Genomic DNA, 19222 nt, shown 5'->3' on the forward strand with positions numbered 1-19222 from the left:
CTGGAGAGGCGTAAATCAGAACTCATTATGAAGCTGAATATCATAATAAACGGCAGCTAATTAAAGTTCCACCAATAATTTGCACATTTATACACTCGAAAGGTGTTTTTCACATTCGATTTAATTTAAGAAATTTGCATAAAATAAACATTGGAATTTACGAGAAATCACGCAATATTTATGCAATCTAAAATAGTACCAACAAAAGGCTAGGCCAGAAAAATGGGAGATAAAATAAATGCAAAAAATTAAAATAACAAAAACTCGTTTGCATTGGTCGGTCGGATGTCTAGCAATAATCAATCAAACGTGAAATAAATGAAAATACTCCGAACAAATCGAACAACGAATCGTTTGTCATGGCTTCTTTATTTCTTTCTTGTTTTTTTTTCGTAATATTTATTTATTTTTGTTGTCTTGGCTTTCTGCTCTTTAATACGACTTCCTGAGCCCTTAAATTTTAGCATAACAAACCAAATACTTTCCGACCATTTCCGCTGGCTTGTTTCACTGACATTTAAGCGACACAAAAAGGGGAAACTGGTCGAAAAAAAAATAAACACAAACTACAAAGTGCAGTAAAAAATTTGTTGAAATATGCGACGAAACGCGGAGTATCCTCGCCATGTCCCGAAATGCCAAAAAAAAGGAGCCAAACTGCTCGGCGTTTTATTTGCACTTCAATTTTGCCCTCGACGACGACCGACGGCGCACTTTATGGCGATTGCAATCCCAGCTGCACTCGCCTAACTGCACTGCAGTGCAGTCCCGATGTCCTGAAGTCCTGAAGTCCTGGAGTCTAAGGAGTCCTGCCTGCCGACTACTGACTCGCTAGACAAGTGCTACTTACGGCTATTTTATGTTGCAAAATGTCCTTTGGAGCTTATCAGCATTTAACATCGGACAGAAGTCAGCCCAAAAATAATGGGCACAAAAAGCAAGCTGCAGGTGAAATGCACGGAGCGAAACGAAATAAAATCATGTGACACTTTGTGGTTAATAACGCCCGGCTATGCATATACCTATAACATATATATACACACAAGGTACCATTGTCTAGCCGTGGAACAAACCCCGAAAAACCAGGACAGCTCACACAACCAATTGGCGGGGGTGGCGGTGATTTAAATGCAAATTTATCGCCATGCAGCAGTAAAAAGGGAGCCAAAAAAATCATAAACGACCCCCCACAAAATATAAATAAATGGACACACACGCAAAACGCAAAGGAGACAAAAAAAAACGAGGACGTAATAATAATATTTACAAAATGTCTGTTTGCGCGACTTCTGACGAGAGAACATTTTAATTTTTCGCATTTGCATTTACATTTTGATTAAACGATTTGCATATTGCCGTGCCACCAGCGCCCATTTGATGCCAAAACTGATTAATTTATTGAAAGCAATTCGAGGATTAATCAGATCATAATGCCAGAACCATCCGCATCTACTTCAAAGCCCCCACCTGCTGTTTTCTGTACAAGTCGAACAGGAATCGAGTGCGTTGAGTGGCGCGGCTATGAGTGCAATATTGCCGCCAAACCAGTCTTACGGCCACCCAGGTGTAGTAAGCCACCAGGGTCAGCATCAGGGCCAGGATCCCGGCACAGCTGTAGACCAGCGATATCCTGGCCCAGGACAACTCCATCTGGTAGATCCGATCCCGCGCCTGGTACAATAGAAGGCAGTATCCCAGCGAGAAGAGCGACACGTAGAAGTAGATCGAGTGATAGAAGGCCGCCACTCTTTGCAGCAGCCAGTGTTTGTAGTCCAGGCTCATAATCTCGGATGCGGCAACTCAAACTAGGAAATGTAACTTTTTTTAGACAAAACTTTCTTTCACCCAAAAATCTGAAAGTCAAACGCAAGGTCAACTGGGTCTAAAAAGGTTAAGATCATCTAATAAGGCGAACAAATGTAAAATCTCCTTATAATATTATTCACAAACATTTATTCAAAATCTATTAAAACTTTGTTATTCCAAAAAAAAATTTTTTTTTAATTAGTTGAAAGCTCTGTTTTGAAACCTGTATATTAACCAAAAATCTAATTTTCTCCAGACTTGTTTTTATGACTTTTTTAAAGAGAAGTCCACATAAACTGTTTAAGTATCTGAACCAAATTACATTTTTTTGATTCATAAAACTCCAATGAAAAATAAATAGTTCTATCTCTTTTTTACCAAATAATAATCCAATATTTATTTTGTTCATAAAATTTTAAAGTGAGCCCTTTTAAATTGCCATAAAAACTTATTAATTGATCTTAGTACCCTTATTTATATGAAAAATTAAAACGTAATCATAATATGTATTTTATTATTAAATTACCCCTGTCCTTAAACAAAACATTCTTATAGCCTACAGATCCAGAAAATAAATTGGTTATTTATAATTTGTATTGATGAAAACTATTATTTTTATCTAGGATGTTTTATTTTTCCCAACTTGAAATTTAATTAAATTCAACCAACTGTAAAAATAAAAATAGCTTAGTAAGGGAATTGCTATTATTATTTATTTGTAAACTGGATATTATGTGCATTCCTTTTGTTTCTCCTTTTCCCGAGCTTGATGTGCAAACCAAACCAAATGCGAAATTACGCACAAAGGCCGCACTCTCTGCTCATCGTTAGTCATTCCCGTGCTCCCCATTCTGCGGCACGGAATTGTTGTTTAAGTTTGCCATTTTTCAACAACTCATCAATCTGTTCGATCTGCTATGCTGCCATAGTTTGCCTGCCAGGCCAAGTTCCTGCTCTTCCCTGCCAGTTCGTCCTTCGTCCTTCGTCCTGCTGCCAGTTAACGGTTCTAACTTATGCGAGGCACGCACTCTCACCGCAAATGCAGCAGCATCCGTCTTCGTCTGCAGCACGAACCCATATACCGATTTTCCATCCTGCACTGGAATAAAATAATAGCAGTTTCAATTTATTATTTTAATTTTTTCAATTTTTCTGAAAACCAAATTTAGTATAAAATCTCTTTTAATCAAGGGTTCAACAGATATAAAAGTATACGTTTTTAAAAGATTTATTTAATACTCTTAAAGTGTTGTTACCAGATTGTGAGCATATGTAGCTTGATTATTTTAAGACAATACATCCAAAAAATAACACACACTTATAAATGTCGAAAAATTACAAAATTTACCAATTCCATATATCACTGGGCCTCATTTTGGATTGAAAAAATGTAAATGTTGCAATTTCATTTTGTTATGGACCATTGCAACAATTTTGAAATGCCAAGAAACCGATTTAGCTCAGTGTAATTCCATGAACAAATATGGCTGGCTGATTCGAAGCGAAAGCAGCTCGCTGATGGGCCTCGAAATGGCAGGAAAAGCCAAACCGCCTGTCGCCAATGACGCTAAACTTTTTTATTATGTATTTGGTGCTTTTATTATTCATCTATCATCGCTGTTATAGTTTAATAGAAAGTTTAAAAGTCATCATCGTGGCATCGGCATTGCCAATGACTTGCCAAACACCCGTGCGCCATATGCTTGCGTAAAGTTCCACTTCCACATCCACAAATACTTCCATTTCTACTGCCACTCCAAAATCCAGTTTCCGGCTTTCTCCGCCTTTCTCCGGCTCTTAGTCGGGCTTTTTCCCCACATGATGCTGCTGGCCAAAAGGCATTTGGCGGGTCCTGGCCTTCAGCCAGCTCAGACGGCAGATAAACAATTAAATTTATGCAGCGAACGTTTCATTAGCATTCGAGGACTCCTCGCGGAGCAGCAATCCTTGTTTAGTTTGGCTGCTCCTTTAGAACGAGCCGTTAGTGTTAATTAACTTGGCCCGAATTCAAGTGGCCAAAACAAACGAAATGGGTATCCCGCTTACACTTTGAACTTCCTTTGGCAACATGAAGCGGTCGATACAAAACGTTTATTTGTATTTGTTTTCTTATGCTGAAATAGATGGCTCAGTGTCGCAAATTCAATAAAACTGCAACTGGCCATGAGACGTTTTAATAGGACCATCGGCTACGCATGCAAAAAACCAACAGAACCACAAAGTGTTTCTAATAAATTGTGCAACGGCAACTACAACAAGTGTTTAAATTTATCGCAACTGCGATTTACCCCCCGCATTACCCCCATCCACCCTTTCACTGCCAGTTTCCCTCGAACTGAATAAACAATATTTTATATGAGCCACGAGCTCGGGGTCCACTCGTCCAACTCGTTTAACCATTGCACTGCCCGTTGGCGCTAACTAAACGATGCTGAACATCGATTTTTGCGATTTGGCGACTGACGAATTGGAAATACCCTAAAGGCTCTGGAGAAAAAAAATGTTATTCATTATTTTCAGAGTCATTTGTTTAAGCTCTTCAATATTTAAGTGTTCTGATTAATACATATTTATTGGCAACTGTTTCCTTTTAAAATGTTTCTGTTTTTTAATGGGCACTTTTAAAATGGATTTTAAATAATATTTCGATGTTGCATATATTTCTGAGACTTACTAACATTATTTTAAAGGTGGGCATGATTTTTAATTTATTTTATTTTATTTTATTCAGTCTTTTTAACGTTAATCCTCTTTATGTTATATCATCATTTAAAATTGAAACAATGGAGTGTCAGGGGATTATATTACAAATGATGGGCTTTGACTGTAGCATCTTACTCTTGTTATTTGTTTATTAAAAGAATCCTCTAACTGCCTTCTTAAAAATACCCTATAAATTGCATAATCCACACGGCATCAGAAAACATTCATGCCCGACTTTCTGCTGAGGGATTACAGGGTGTTGAAACCACGAAGAGCAATTATGATATCGGGCATGATTTTGTGGGCAATTGGCTTTAATGGCTACCAGGGCAGTCCAAGCCAAACGCTGTCGCCAACAGCAACGGAAAGCTTCGTCCCCTCTGTGCACTCCGGCCATCCATTCCCGCTTTATCCCCAAACACTAACCGCTGCTCTATATGTACGTGTGAAATTTATTTAAATGCTGCCAAGAGGCAACAGCAACAGCAGGAGCTGATTCTGATTCTGATTCTGAGACTGAGACCGAGAACTGGAACCGATGAGGCCGGAGTTGGACTCGAAGGAGATACTCGATTGTCCTCCGTTTCGGGACTAAAGTGTCGCCCTGCCTGTTTGTTATTAGCGGCGAGCTGGGTCCTTGCCAGCAAGTGGGCCTAGACTCCGATGCCTATCAGCAGCAGGAGCTATACGGAGAGAAAATATCACCAGGCGGAGTCATAAATTTGCAGGGTCCTTCCTTGGCACATGACTTCCGGCTGAGGCCTCGTAAAACTATGTTAATGAATGAAATAATAGTATAATTAAGATTCTTTATTTAAGTTGAATTCCTTATATTTAAAATTTGAACACAGGAAAGTTATGTTTTTAAATAAATGAAATAAAATAATAAAAGTTGCTTAATAAAGTAATTTTTCCTTTATTTATATTTAACATTTATAGACAGGATAAGCCTAGTAAAAACCTAGTATAATTTATAGGCGGGCTAGGCCTAGTAAAAACCTAGTAAAATGAAGTTTTGTAATGAAAACAAAATAATAAGATTATAATTTTATATTTGAATTAAAGAATTATAGACATGATAGACGAGATCCTTTTTACCTTAAATTATTGATTACTGACCCCGTACTTAATTCTATATTTTTTGTGTGATGATTAAATATTAATTACATAAAATTAATAGATTTGGAACAAACTAATCTTATTAAATAATATCTTAATTATGGTAAACAAAATTTCTAAAAGAACAGTTTTAAATTACAATTTTTACTTTGCGAAAAGATCATAAATATTCGATAATAAAGAATCGATTAAATAGTAAAGATCCAAATCCTAAGTCTTATGTTCTTTTTTTAAATTTTAGTGTAAAATTATTATTATTATTAACATAAATTGTATGTATGTGTGTTTCTTGTTAACATATCATTTACTTTCGTTGGTGTATCCAAAACAAGCACCCTATAGATTCAAGTAGAGATTATATATATTATTTTGTTCTGTGTATACTCGAAGGGAACCAATGAGGCCAGCATCCCTTCCATTTCCCATGTCCTGCTGCTGGTCTTGATTTTTTCTTTCTTTTTTGTTGGCGGGCTGCAATTTATTTTTATATTGCCTTACATGATAATCGTTTGCATTAAAAATCGGCCGGCGTTGTCTGGCCGTCTGGCAGTTTGCCTTTGCCAAAATGTCGCTGTTTGTATTTATTTATTATTCAAAGTGTTATCGGTGACAGAGCAGTGGTGGCGGTGGGGGCGGATCCGCATCCGCATCCGGATCCGGAGGCATGGCAGCCAAAACCCAAAGGATTAGTTATGATAAATGTGTTTTATAAGCGTGACACACACGCCGTGGAGTGGGTAACACGGAGCGAACTGAAAAGGCAAACAACCAAAGCGGGTCGTGTCCCATTTTAATGTACAGATAATGAGTTCCTTTGTTGGCAATATGTCAAATCGCTAGGCCAATATTTCAGACCCGAAAGGATTGGGATTGGGATTGCCATTTGCCGTTTAGCATTTAGCATTTACCATTCACCATTTCGGCATTTCGGCATTTCGGCATTTTGTGTATGCGCGTTGAGTCGTGTTAATTGCGAGCCGGGTCTAACTCATGGCAACTACTGGATGAGATTAGTTGGGCATGATTATATAAATCAGTGGCATCAATTCTGATCAGTTACGCAAGACAAGCCGCAAACGGAAGGCTGATAATAAATGCGAGTGTGGCGAAACTTGAGAGAAGAAATCAATTAAAAACGCTTCAATTGCTCTGCCAGCCATTTTCTCCTTGTTGTGGTTGCTGCTCCTTCGGTTGCCATAAGGATGATTGGTCTGCCGAGGATAGGCATATCGGAATAATCGATGCATATGCCACATTAACGTTGTGATTTGCGGTCGAAATGCTCTAAATTTAATACACCACTTTTGCAGTCCAAAATTGATAGTTGTAGTCTCTCCACAAATATTTTTTTAATACCCCACAAGACACACAGCACAATGGATTTCTATTATCGCTTTTGAAATTGCTAAGGCCAATACAAAAAGGATATAGAAAAATAACCAACAGATTTTTATACTTTCTATTATATCAGGAACTGAAAATTCTTTTTAGGGACTTGTAATTTTATAAGTCTACTGGGATTGTAGTTTTTAAGACTCACAAAAATAAACTTTTGTATCTACAGAGCGTATTAAAATAAGCCAAATTCGAAATTTTAAAAGAGTACAAAGTTCCAGTAGCCTATTAAAAATAAAAGTCTCAAATAAAAACTATTTTTAGATAAATGTTTTAATAAATAATAAAGGTAAGAGTATCACAGAACTGCATGTACCAAGAACTATGGCTGATTCAATTATGGTTCGATCTGCTTTTAGTTTCCATTCACAACTGCTGAAATGGGAAAAATGCAATTATGTAAGTCGGCAAGCATAATCGATTAACGCTTGGCATTGATGTAGCAGCTCCTGTTCCTGTTCCTGTGCCTCCTGCCCCTCGTCCTTGTGCCTTCATTATTGTCTCGTTCCCATACACTTCCCCGATTGTTTTTGTGACTTTCTGTGTGGACCGGTTGCTGCGCATGAGTAAATGGGATTGTGATTGTGTTTATCAAGACGTAGGTGCTTATAAATTCGATTAAATTACAGGCCACACCCACTTGGAGTTGCTCCTCTCGTAATTCCGTAATTCCACTTTAATCGCGTGCCCCGAACGCGTGACTGGCGAAGTGCCGTGGCTAATAAATATTTCACTTAATTCACGATTTTCACGCCTACTATTTTCTCACTGGGCCACCTGTGAGTGAATTGTTACAAAACCGTTTTCCCCATTTTTTCCCGCCTGCTCGCACATTGTCAGCGCTTTGTGTGCTCTAAATGTGTGGAAAGGTGGGCGTGGCAGGAGTCCGGAATTGGCAGTCCATAGTCCGTAGTCGGGACTCCCGAGTGGCGAAGTGCCGCAGTACCGGAGTGCCAAGTGCTGCCGGCGGCGTTCTCTCGCAATGAGTTGACACTTTGCATGTCAGTGTAATTTTGAAATATTAATCATACGGCATGTGCAGCTTTGGTGACGATGACTGCCGCCGAACGGCAATGTTTGCTTGGCATGAGCATGAACTATGGGGGAATGGATCTGAAAAAGGAGCTGGAGCTGGATATAGACTGGAGCTGGAGCTGGAGTCGCCGGATGATGATGATGAGGCCGAAACTATTGTTGCTGCTGCATATTACGTTACGGCACACACCAACTCGACCCCGACCAAAACCATAACAAAGGAGCACTGGCTGCATAATCAAATAGAAAATGTTCGCCTAGTGTTGAACAAGCCAAGTTCACTGACAAAACTGTTGGACTTAATAAATAATGATGTAAACAAAAATATAAAGAGTGTGTACTATTTATTTTTCAATTGTAAAGCATTAACCGCAAGTTTTAACGAATAAAAAAAAAATCTTTTCTTCTATAATAAAAATTTTATTTCCAGCAAAAGCTGCAAATTCTGAAGGGAACATGCTTGATATTGCTGCTCTGATACTCTCAATTTAAAAATTACGATTAAATGCGATATTCAGATAATTGTAATTTTAAAATAATTTAATTGTTTTATCTTATTGGAAAGTTAATAGAGGTTTGCTATTATTTTAGTCTACATCTTAATTAAAAAGACTTATATGGCCTTTATAAAATGAATTGATTTGTTTTTTCTTGTTAAAGCCTAAGGTCATGCAAAATTCTGTTTATCTTTAATTAGTATTTAATCAGGGTTTTTGTTTATTTAAATCTCGAAAAGGTTATTTTATTGATAATTTTCCTTGTATGATTACAATACACAATATGTATATTTGAAATTCATTAACATTCTCTCAGTGGGTTGTCCTGCTTGGTCGAGGTGGCATAAAGCAATTAGTGTTGCATTTTATGGCCTTTAATGTGGTAATGGTTTCGGGTAATTAACAATTATGTCTAACTACAAATGCGACACGTTGCCGATTGCGTGCGTTGGCTGCCTGGCTTCGTCCTTTTCCCCCCTGTAGTCCTGCCCCGGCAGTCCACGATCTCAATCTCCTGCCACTTCCTCCTTGAGGTTATTACAAATTTTGCATATTTCAAGTGGCTACCAAAACTTGCTTTTGCCAAGCTTCATTTCCATTTTCCAGCTGCAAAGGAGCAGCTGAACAAAGCAAATTAGCCATGGCTGTGAGAAGTAACTAAGTGGTTTGCTTATTGTTAGTTCGTTTGCCATATTAAAATTTCAGAATTTGCCGAGCTGCATACTTTTAATGGGCAGAGGAGGTACGGTGTTCCTGGTATCCCTTCAGATTAATTACCCATGCAAAATTCTGCTCTAGCGGATGAAAGTGAATTGGTTTGGGGGGTGCAAGTCCGGGTCCGGTTCCAAAAATCCCAAATGGCAAAACTGGCGACCTAATGAGCCAAACTGCATTCAGCATTATAATGCACATTGTGTGTGCTATATGAATTTCGAATGATTTATAGTTCCATTTATGGTCAGTTTTTCGACTTAAAAACGTACTTTGGGTGGGGTATTTCAAGGCAGTTGTAGTTTGTATGTGGAAAGGAGTGCAAGACCATGTAGCAGCGTTGCTAATTAGTATTCTTAAGAAAATACAGGCCTCTATTAGTTTTAAAGACATTAGCATTTCTAAGAAGGAATTTTAAAAAATCTATTTAATAAACAAATTCCTTAGCAACAGTTACTTAATATATACTTACAGTTTATAAGAGTATTTTATTTAATTAGTCCAACAAGCATTGACTTTAGTTTAAAAAGAAACCGCATTAAATTCAACCAATTAATGATATTGTTTGGGGGAAGACAACAAAAATGCCACCCTTAGGTTATGTAATAATAACGCTTTCAATATTATAAGTTTATGTACGTGTCGTGTTTATTCTGCCAGTCGAATCTGCACTGCTACAGCCGAAAGCCTGGCTTCATATTTTAATTTGGGTTTTACAATGTAGTCGCTGAATACGTAGCGCGACAGCTTAGCGAGATAAGGCAGATATAAAGAGGAGAGCGCAAGAGCGCTACAGGTTCAGCCATACACCTATGCGCACTAGACTAGTCTAGGCGGGCTGCTCCGAACAGATATGAAAGTTTGTTTTGTGATAAAGTAGGTAAATTCATCATTTTGATTTAATAAAATAAAAAAAAGGAAAATGATTAAGTGAACTTATAAGCATTTGGGGATTTAAAATATGAAATAATAAGCACGTATAATTTACAAACATAGTTACTTAAGTTATTTGATTCGTTTTGCATACTAATTAACTATTCGAAACGTCACCCAAGTGTAAATTTCAGGTGATTATAGAGGAAAGCTAGACTTACCAGTGGCAAATCCGCCGAAAGATTTATTTAAGGCAGTGCAAGCCGCGTCGGGCCAGTTAATTTCATACAGCTGAAAATTTCATTTTAAGCGGCAGCAAACGCTCTGTTGGCCATAATTAAAAAGCCCCAACCTAATGGGCCAACTGCTCATTGCCCTGCACCCCCTGCACCCCCTTTCCCCACAACCACTGCCACAAGCAGACTGCCTGCCCCATTCGCCATGCCCCAATCCACAATCCACAGGGATGTGGGATGTGGGAAGTGGTTGGGCCTGGGACACTGCAAAAGTCTATTAACGTACATGAAACTGTTAATTTCGCTGATGCAATTTCGGCTCAATTTATTGTGCACCCACAAAACACAATAAAAAAAAGTGAATGGGAAGAGCAAACGAGGAAAACGAGCCGAAATTGAAAAGCCAAAGTACATAACAACAAGCTGGCGGGCGACGCATGGCCCCCGAATGCCAATCCCAGGCGCGAAAATCAATATAAATATGCTCGGCACATGGCCATGGAGCCGCCACGCCCCCTCCGGCCCCAACGCCCCTCCTTATCCCTATCCCCCTCCCCCGCAGAGACTCTCCTCTGCTCTCGGAACATGACAATTTATGTGCATTTTGTATGCAACCGGCTAAATAGACAAGGCTAGGCGTCGTCCATGCTCGCGTTGTAGCAGCACTCAAAAATAAATGATCCTTTAGAATTTAAAACGTAAATTTATTTTTTTTTACTCAAGATAAAAGTATATTTTATTGTATGTGAGATTTATCTTACCTACATTAACATTTTAAGGCTGTTAAAAACTTATATTAGAGATGTAATGCTATTAATAATTAACTTTAAACTCGAGTTAACTATGTAAAAAAAGAACAAATATATTTATTGTTAAAAATATATTTTAAATATTTTTAAACACTTAATCTGCAATCTATCTAAGCCTTAATTAATAATTTATAAAATTTAAGCAATTTTTAAAGTCAATTTACTAACTATCAGCTTAAAACTAAATGGTTTTATAATAATCCCTTTAATTGAAATTATGATTTCAGTTCAGAAATTCAAGCCAATTGTGATAAATATAAAAAAAATTTAAAAATTAAACCTTTTAAGTTGGCCTTTCAAAACAATAATTTGTATGACTTACATTACCTTTGAAAAGCAAATATTTGGTAGCTTCCTAAGAAAATCAAACGTGAAATACTACTTTTTTTCAGTTCTTAATTAAGGCTGTAGGATTGTAGTTAATGTTTTTATAAGAACCAGTTAGCATGGTTTTTTGATATGCGTTCAGAATGACTTTCTCTAATATTCAGGACCGTTTTTTCTCGCAGTGTGTGCGTGCGCCGGCTGTTAGGACGCAGCATAATACAATGCCTGTGCCAAGGACGCCGAGGAGCAATGGCAAAGGCAAACGCAACCCAAAACCCAAAACCCGTAAACGCCCGCTCACACGTAACGATAAAACTTGAAAATGCTGTTAGCTACGAAAATTTGCTGTCGGACTTTTTGTCCGGGAGTAGGTCTAATTTGACTGCCGCCCCTCGGAAAAGCCCCCCACTTTACACCCACCCCCTGCGGAAATGCACGCACCATTGCATCTGTATATGTATGCGTATGCGTATGCGAATGCGAATGCGTATGCGTATGTGTTTGCGTGCAATTGCAAATTTATGCACTGCGCTGTAAACAAGGCAAACATTTCCGCCATCGAGTGTCCTGCCGCCAGTGTTGCGAGTGCGAAATTCGAATGCGTCGCACAATTGTGAATTATTTACAGCATACTTTGGCCGAGTGGCGGTGACTTTGACTCGTTTCGATTCGATGCGATTCGATTCGATTCGATTCGATACCATGTGAGTCTGGTCAGCGACAAACCTAATTACAGTAGCAGGCGCACAACCTTTTGGAGGTGGGAAAAAAGGGCTGGTGGCAGGTCCTGGAGCCTTTGTGGACTCGTTTAGCCGCGCAAATTGCTGTCCATTCAGTTAGCTTTTAGAGTCCTTTGCCGCACGCACACCTCTATGAATTCAACAGACGGGCCACATAACTTTTGGTCCCAGCGACAACTGGCTTTTCAACTCCAGCTCCTCCTCCTGCTCCACCTCCACTTCCACCTCCTGCTCCTTTTCCCAGTGCCACTGTCAAGTGGACAGACATCAGGGGGAGATTCCTCGGAAAAAGTGTGCAAAAACTGCCTGCTGCAAAATATTGTGCAACGCGCTGCCAAATAACAAAACAAAATAAAAGTTTCCAGAAACCAGTGGTGACGGGAGATAGCAACCAAATCGGGCACAAATAATTTTAAAATTTAGTCAAAACATGCATCTACATACATTTATCAATACAAACATTGTTAAAATATTTTTTTTTTGTACCCACAAGCATAGTTTTATTTAAGATAAGCTTTAATCCCTTTAATACTAATTACTAGATCTCCTTTTACAATTCCCTTGACGTCATCCTAAAACAAAGAGATTTTCTCAAAATTATACATTTTGATTATAATTAAGCCTTTAGGCCAAATGACTTACGTGATGTCAAAATAAAGAGGGATACTGAGAAAGGTATAAGTTTTTGTTTTATGGAATAGTTTTAGTTAGCAGTAAAGCGGAATCGTATCGTTACTGCATTTTGTGGTATGTGGTATACATGAACTGACACTAAATTCATTTTTTTTTTCTTAAATTCATTATTTTTTTTGTTATATACCTAACCAATTTTTTTTTACGATTTACTTAAAATAAGGATAAGATTAATTCTTGTGATAAATAAACACATTTGCTTGGAAAAAAATGCAAAAAGGATAGTTACTATTGGAAAAGGATAAAATAGCAGCACTGCCAAAAAACATCAAGTTGTCAATGTACAAGTTGTGGTGTTACCAGTCCTGATTACAAAGAAAAAACATAAAATGTATTGTACCATCTAAAAATACTTATTATAATTGAAAACCAATGCTAAAAGGACATTAAATAAATATAATTTCCTTTAGGTATAAAATAAGTTATAAAACAAATAGTTCTCGCATTTTTCATACAAAAACTTATTTAGTTTAGTGTCTTATAATAAACTGAAAAAAGTTTTATAAAATGTGCTGGCCCCATATACCCCGGTGCTACCTTTTTTGGCGGAGATGAGTACATCGAGTGTAAACAGCAACAACGAAAAACCTTTAACGGCAAATGTCGAACCTCGACCCTTGAATGTCGAACGTTGGTTGGGTGTTGGCAGTTGGCAGTTGGTGTTGGTAGTTGCTGGTTTGGGCCTGCTTTTCGCCGGGCCCAAATGCGTTTGTCTGTCCCTGTGTCTGCGCCTGTTTTATTTTACTTTTGCATATTTTTTGGCGTGTTTCAACTATACTGCGGCGCTGTCTCTACATTTTTCAAGTTGTCTGCGTTTGACGTGCACGGATGGGCGCTCCACTGCGTCGGCGGTGGCAAAAGGGGTGGCGAAAGGGGTGGCGAAAGGGGGTGGCAGATGGGGTGGCAGAGGGAGTGGCTGAGGGGGTGGCAGAGCGGCAAGGACGGCGGCGGTTGGCGTAGTTACAGTTTTGCCCATCGACTGGTTTTCCCCGCGCGCCTTGATGCGGTTGTGGTTCGTTGCTTGGTTATCGCCAGCGCCACTACTCACACAGCCAAAAGACCACTGGCTTTTCCACTACCAGTGCAGCGGGTACTGCAAATGCACTTGAAACAATATTGCCTACTAAGAATTTTAAAAAATAATGCCTTAGTGTATTAGCCCATTTGCTATACTTGTACATTTATTTAGGTTACAATTTTTGTTTCACACTAGCATTCTTTAAAGTTAAAAAAATTAGAATCCATTTAATTTAATAAACATACAAGATAAAGATTAAATAAATTATTTATAAAACACTTCATAAAGTTAAAATAAAATTTTTAAAAAACGTAATAACATTTTTTAATAACGATAATTTTTTTTATTTTACCATGTAAAAATATAATCCACACGAAAAAAAATGTTGATCATCAATTTAATTTTTAAAGTCAAATTATGTTCAAATATTTTTAAGACAATAAAAACAACTTTATTTCAAATATATTCTTGTTACTAAGCTTGTGTTCAAAAATAAATCTTTGTAAAGTACTGTCCTTACAAAAAAAATGTTATTTAAAGTTGTTTTTCTGGGTAAAATAATTATTGTTTTCATTCCTTACTGTTAGCAAATCCACTCTTAATTGATTTAGTAAGCACCCATGATTTTCTCGGAGTGCAGGCCAACAGAGGCAGCAACTTGGGTGCTGTCGGTGAGCCTGTTTTTTAGTGCCTTCCGTAACCATTAAATTTTACGTTTTTATTAGCGCGCACACACACACTCAGAGAAGGGAAAGGCCGAGCGCTGCCAGATAGGCCGCACCCCCCACCACCCACCACCCACAACCGCCCACTCCGCCAACAATTTTTGAATATTTCCGTTTTGGCTGGCAGTTTTCGGTTTTCAGCTTGTCTACAAAATGCAGTTTTGCATGCACTTTGGCCTCGGCGCAAAAAGTCAACCGAAAAGAGACAATAATAAGTGCACAGCACAAAGAACGGAACCGAAAAAGGGGGAAACAGCAAAAAACAGTGAAAAAGGAAAGCCAGGAGCACGGAAAACGGAAAATTGCATTGCGCTCAAAAGTATGCTATCGTTTCTTCTTTTTTTTTGGCCACCTTATCAACGTCTCAAATCGGTTAAGAGTGATGGGGAGAGGGAGGGGGCTATCAAAAGTTCGCCGAGATAGCGAAATGTTGTCGCCCAACAAGAACCTGAGTATTTCCACATTTTCGGGGCCTGCAGCTTAAAAAAAATAAAAAGAATAACACAAAGTCCAAAAACTTTAAACAGGTTTGAACACATGTTCGAGTTGCAGTCGTGGGCGGTTCCAAGTGAGTTGCGACAACCAAAAGCGGTTGCAAGTTCCAGAGGAGGAGATAAATTTGTGCGAGTGAGGCCGAAAGCCACTCGAACTTTTGCAGAAACCTCCTATAGAGCTCAAACCTCTCAGGCACAACATGTTCGACCCAGCCTTGTCAACAAGCAACATGTTTGACATCCACAAGGATCTGGGTTGCAGGGTGAAAAGGCTCAGAAAAAGCTCTTATACTCCAAATTGTTATTTAATTTGATTAAACCCGATAAATAACTAAAAATATTTACAAATTTATAAAAAACAATTTTAACGTAAAAATATTACATAAAATAAATGTTTTAAGGAATTTTTGACCGACTTCTAAAATCTCCTCAAAATGTGGTAGACAACTTCTGAAAACATGCTATTTTCTGTAAACAATCTTTTATTTCAAAATTATAAATGTTACAGAATAAAAAAAAAATAAAATATAAAAATTTAATTTTGAATATTACTTTGATTTTATCATATTTTTAATTTCCGTGGGCATCCCTTGTTCATTAATTATATCGACCAAAAAAAACCCTCTTATTATAACTCCATTCAAAGCTTTACCAAACTGCTTCTATAATGCATTTTTCATCATCAAATTATGAAAGTTTGAGATGCCATTTCTTAAACCTATTTGAACTACCCTGTGAAGTCATCATATATGTATTTGATTAACGTTCTGCTACTTCTAGAAATTACCAATGCCAAGATTACAAAATTAGAACCAGCCATTTTAAGGCTATATATAATTTAACTCACATAATTTTCTTGTATATATTGTTTAATATTGTGAAGGACGATTTCAACTGAAGTTTCTTCGATATTTACCATACTCCAAACTAAGTAGACACGCCGGAAGACTCAAACCTAGGCTCAACTTTTTGGAAAACCCGATTCAAAATTAACCGAATAGAAAATTCGAATCCTGTTCAATTCATCCGCGACAAGCAGGGACCTTCACATAGACCAGGAAACAGGACTCAGGACACGATGGAGCTGTGGCAGAAGTTCCGAGTGCAGGTGAACGACTTCTTCTTCGTGAACTACCCGTACATAGCGGTCTACAGCGGACTGGGCGTGGCATTGACCGCCTACCTGCACTACCAGTGGAAGATGCACCACTACGACCTGATGTACTGGAAGCACTTGGCAGAGGCCTTCTCGCAGGACATCGACTGCTTTCAGCTGGTGATACTACTGGTGATATTCGCGATCAACGCCATCTTCGTGTTCATCATACTGAGTGTATATCTGCGGCCAGCCCTCGACGATGGCGGTGAGATGTCCTTGCTGGAGATCAAGGACCGCTATGCCCGGTTCATCCTGCTCCGGCTGATAGCCCGTCTCGATCGCATCCAGTCGAAGATCTCGGCGAAGCGGAAGAGCCTCACATTCCAGCACTATGCCAGGGCGCACACCAACATGGTCAAGGCGGTGGCCCTGTTCCGCAAGGATGCCCGCAAGCTGATCCTGCCCAACGAGTCGGAGATCCTGATGCCCATCGAGGACATCTACGGGGTGGCCGAGGACGAGGACCGACTGCTGCGGCGATCGGGCTACTACAAACTGATCATCGACACCACCGACGAGACGGTCAAGGCGCTTTTCAATGCCAAGTGATTAGAAACCACAACTCCCCTCACCCTCACCAGCTAGCTAGCTGATCCGGTTCCGATTCAAACTTTAAGTAAACTGCAGTCCGCACACTAATTGCCTTTATCTACTGTCCCGAAACCCCCCTTCTTAAAGCCGTTTTATTGTTTCAATTGTTTGCCTTTGCCAGCTTTTTATGGCCGCATTGTGCGCCGGGCCAACAATAACAGGCCAGTCGGAGACTGTCAGCCATCCCCCAATAACAATAACAGGCAAAAGAAACAGAAACGGAGGCACTAGCAGTTGCAGTGGCAGTGGCAGAACCAGAACCAGAACCAGAAACAAAACTCCAACCAGAAACAGAAACTAAAACTAAAATGCCAGCCCATGTCTGCACAGCTCAAAACAATATCTAATGTTGTCTACGGCAAAATATTTTGCAAGCGTCTTTTTGTTTTCCCCGCTTTTTGTGTCCTTCAGGCTTTTGTGTTATGACTTGTCTTTAAAATTAGCTAAAAGGTTGTGTAAATTTAAGTCGGAGAAGAGAATCGGTGGAACCTTAAGTACCTAAGAAATAATGAGAGGTAAAATTCTGAAAAATGTGACTTTGGTGGGAGTGCAGCATTGGGAATCATTATTGTTAAGTAGTAATCTTTATCATAAATAGCAATTTAAATTAATGAAGTTTTTTTTATGAAACATTTTGGCCTTAGGTAACAGCTATAAAATAATTTAATGAAATAAATTATTTAATAAATATAAAATTAGCATAATGGTTCTAGATTTTTCTTAAGAACAATGTTATATAATATGTGAAGAAAAACCATCAAACGGCTTGACTTAATCAAATTTGTATAATTTGTAAATAATCCCAAAAATTTGCTTTTCCTTAGATATCTTCCTCGAACTCTGCTCAGGACTTCAAAGCTTTGCACGCTTCGCTGGCCCCAAAAAGTAGGCAACACAAGTCTTGATAATGAAAAGCGCCGAGAACACGCACTTTTAACTTCATTTTTGAAGCTAATGCGCGAATGGCCAAAAAGTGACAGCCTAATTTCGGTAAATGGGCCGTGTCCTTTGCTTTTGGCCATAAATACGCGCCGCACGTGTGTGTGCGTTGGCCGGAATGTGGCAAACTGCATTACTTCATTCACAATGGGTACTTTTTTTCGCGCTGCCGGTGGACCCTTAACCACCCACCCACCGCCCGGCGAAAAAGACATTAAGTAGATTATGGTCTGATTGCATATTTGCGGATATGCGCGCCATAAACACGTTCAGACGTGCTGCAACCGCAACAACGGCGAATCGCGAATCGCGAAAAACACGGCAGCGCAACAGCCGAAAGCCATAGTGAAAAAAAATTCACATGGCTGTAACAAAACAAAAATCAAAAGGAAAAAATACAAAATACAAAATAAAACTGAACAAGAGCATAAAGAGCGGGGAGCAAAGAGAAAAGAAAGGCGAACAAAACATGAAAACGTACGCGCATCTAACCGCAGACAAAATGACGCCTCGCCACGCCTCCCCCTCTTACAAACCAAGCACTGCCCTCTTTGGTCCCTTACACAGAGAAAAAAAATATGGGCAATTATTCAGAATGGTGTTAGCATACAGTACAGTGTGTTTCATTCAGATACAATTCGAATTGCAATCAATAGGCAAAGATACAACTATTTCCAAAACGGATGTTATAAACCAACATTAACCGAAAAATTTCTTCTGAAGCCCTTTATAATACATATAAAATATGAATTAAAGAAGTTTTCAACTAAGTAATGACTCTATATTATGAAAACCATTTAAGGGACCGAATTACTAGGATTGGCATATTTATTTATCAAATGAAAATTAGTTGTAACATAAGGTCAAGTATTTATAGTATTTTACACTCATATTTAAATATTTTTTAAAGAGTTTAAAAATCTTCTAAAAATTCTTTAACAAAAAGGAAGATACAATTTATTACCATTTTCGAAACAATCGTTTGAGGTTAAGTTTTCCTAAACTCTTCCTCAGGGTTCAGAAGATTCAAAGGCTTGAATAACTTAAAAATTTAAATAAATTAATTTTGTTTGTCATTTATAGACATTCTGTGGAAACCTGTCTACTGAAATTGTAAGTTAAGGTGTCAAACCGTATTTTAAATCGGTTTCTCCAAACCTCTCATTTTTTAAAGCATAATAGCGCCCTTAATCGATGTTAGTGTCTGCATTAATCCCTCTTTAATATCAAACTACCATGTTTTTCACCGTGCAATCAATCTGCAGCTTTGCCTTTGGCTCCGGCTTCTGCTTTTGGCTTGGCGGAAAAGAACAACAAAGGCTGTATTTGTGTCTGCCGGAAGCAGAGAAAAT

At 38.5% G+C, this 19222-nt stretch overlaps 2 protein-coding genes across 2 annotated transcripts; one reads left to right on the forward strand and one right to left on the reverse strand.

The window, feature by feature from the left end:
• Window positions 1-1262: 1262 nt before the first annotated feature.
• LOC108052088 lies at window positions 1263-1857 on the reverse strand. The gene has a single exon (XM_017134414.1). It carries the CDS (start codon window positions 1780-1782, stop codon window positions 1450-1452), a length of 333 nt encoding a protein of 110 aa, XP_016989903.1. The 5' UTR covers window positions 1783-1857; the 3' UTR covers window positions 1263-1449.
• Window positions 1858-16087: 14230 nt separating this feature from the next.
• LOC108052087 lies at window positions 16088-16979 on the forward strand. Its single transcript, XM_017134413.2, has one exon. It carries the CDS (start codon window positions 16260-16262, stop codon window positions 16887-16889), a length of 630 nt encoding a protein of 209 aa, XP_016989902.1. The 5' UTR covers window positions 16088-16259; the 3' UTR covers window positions 16890-16979.
• The last annotated feature ends 2243 nt before the right edge of the window (window positions 16980-19222 follow it).

The sequence above is a fragment of the Drosophila rhopaloa genome, unplaced genomic scaffold, assembly GCF_018152115.1.
Source record: "Drosophila rhopaloa isolate 14029-0021.01 unplaced genomic scaffold, ASM1815211v1 contig_150, whole genome shotgun sequence".
NCBI lineage: Eukaryota > Metazoa > Arthropoda > Insecta > Diptera > Drosophilidae > Drosophila > Drosophila rhopaloa.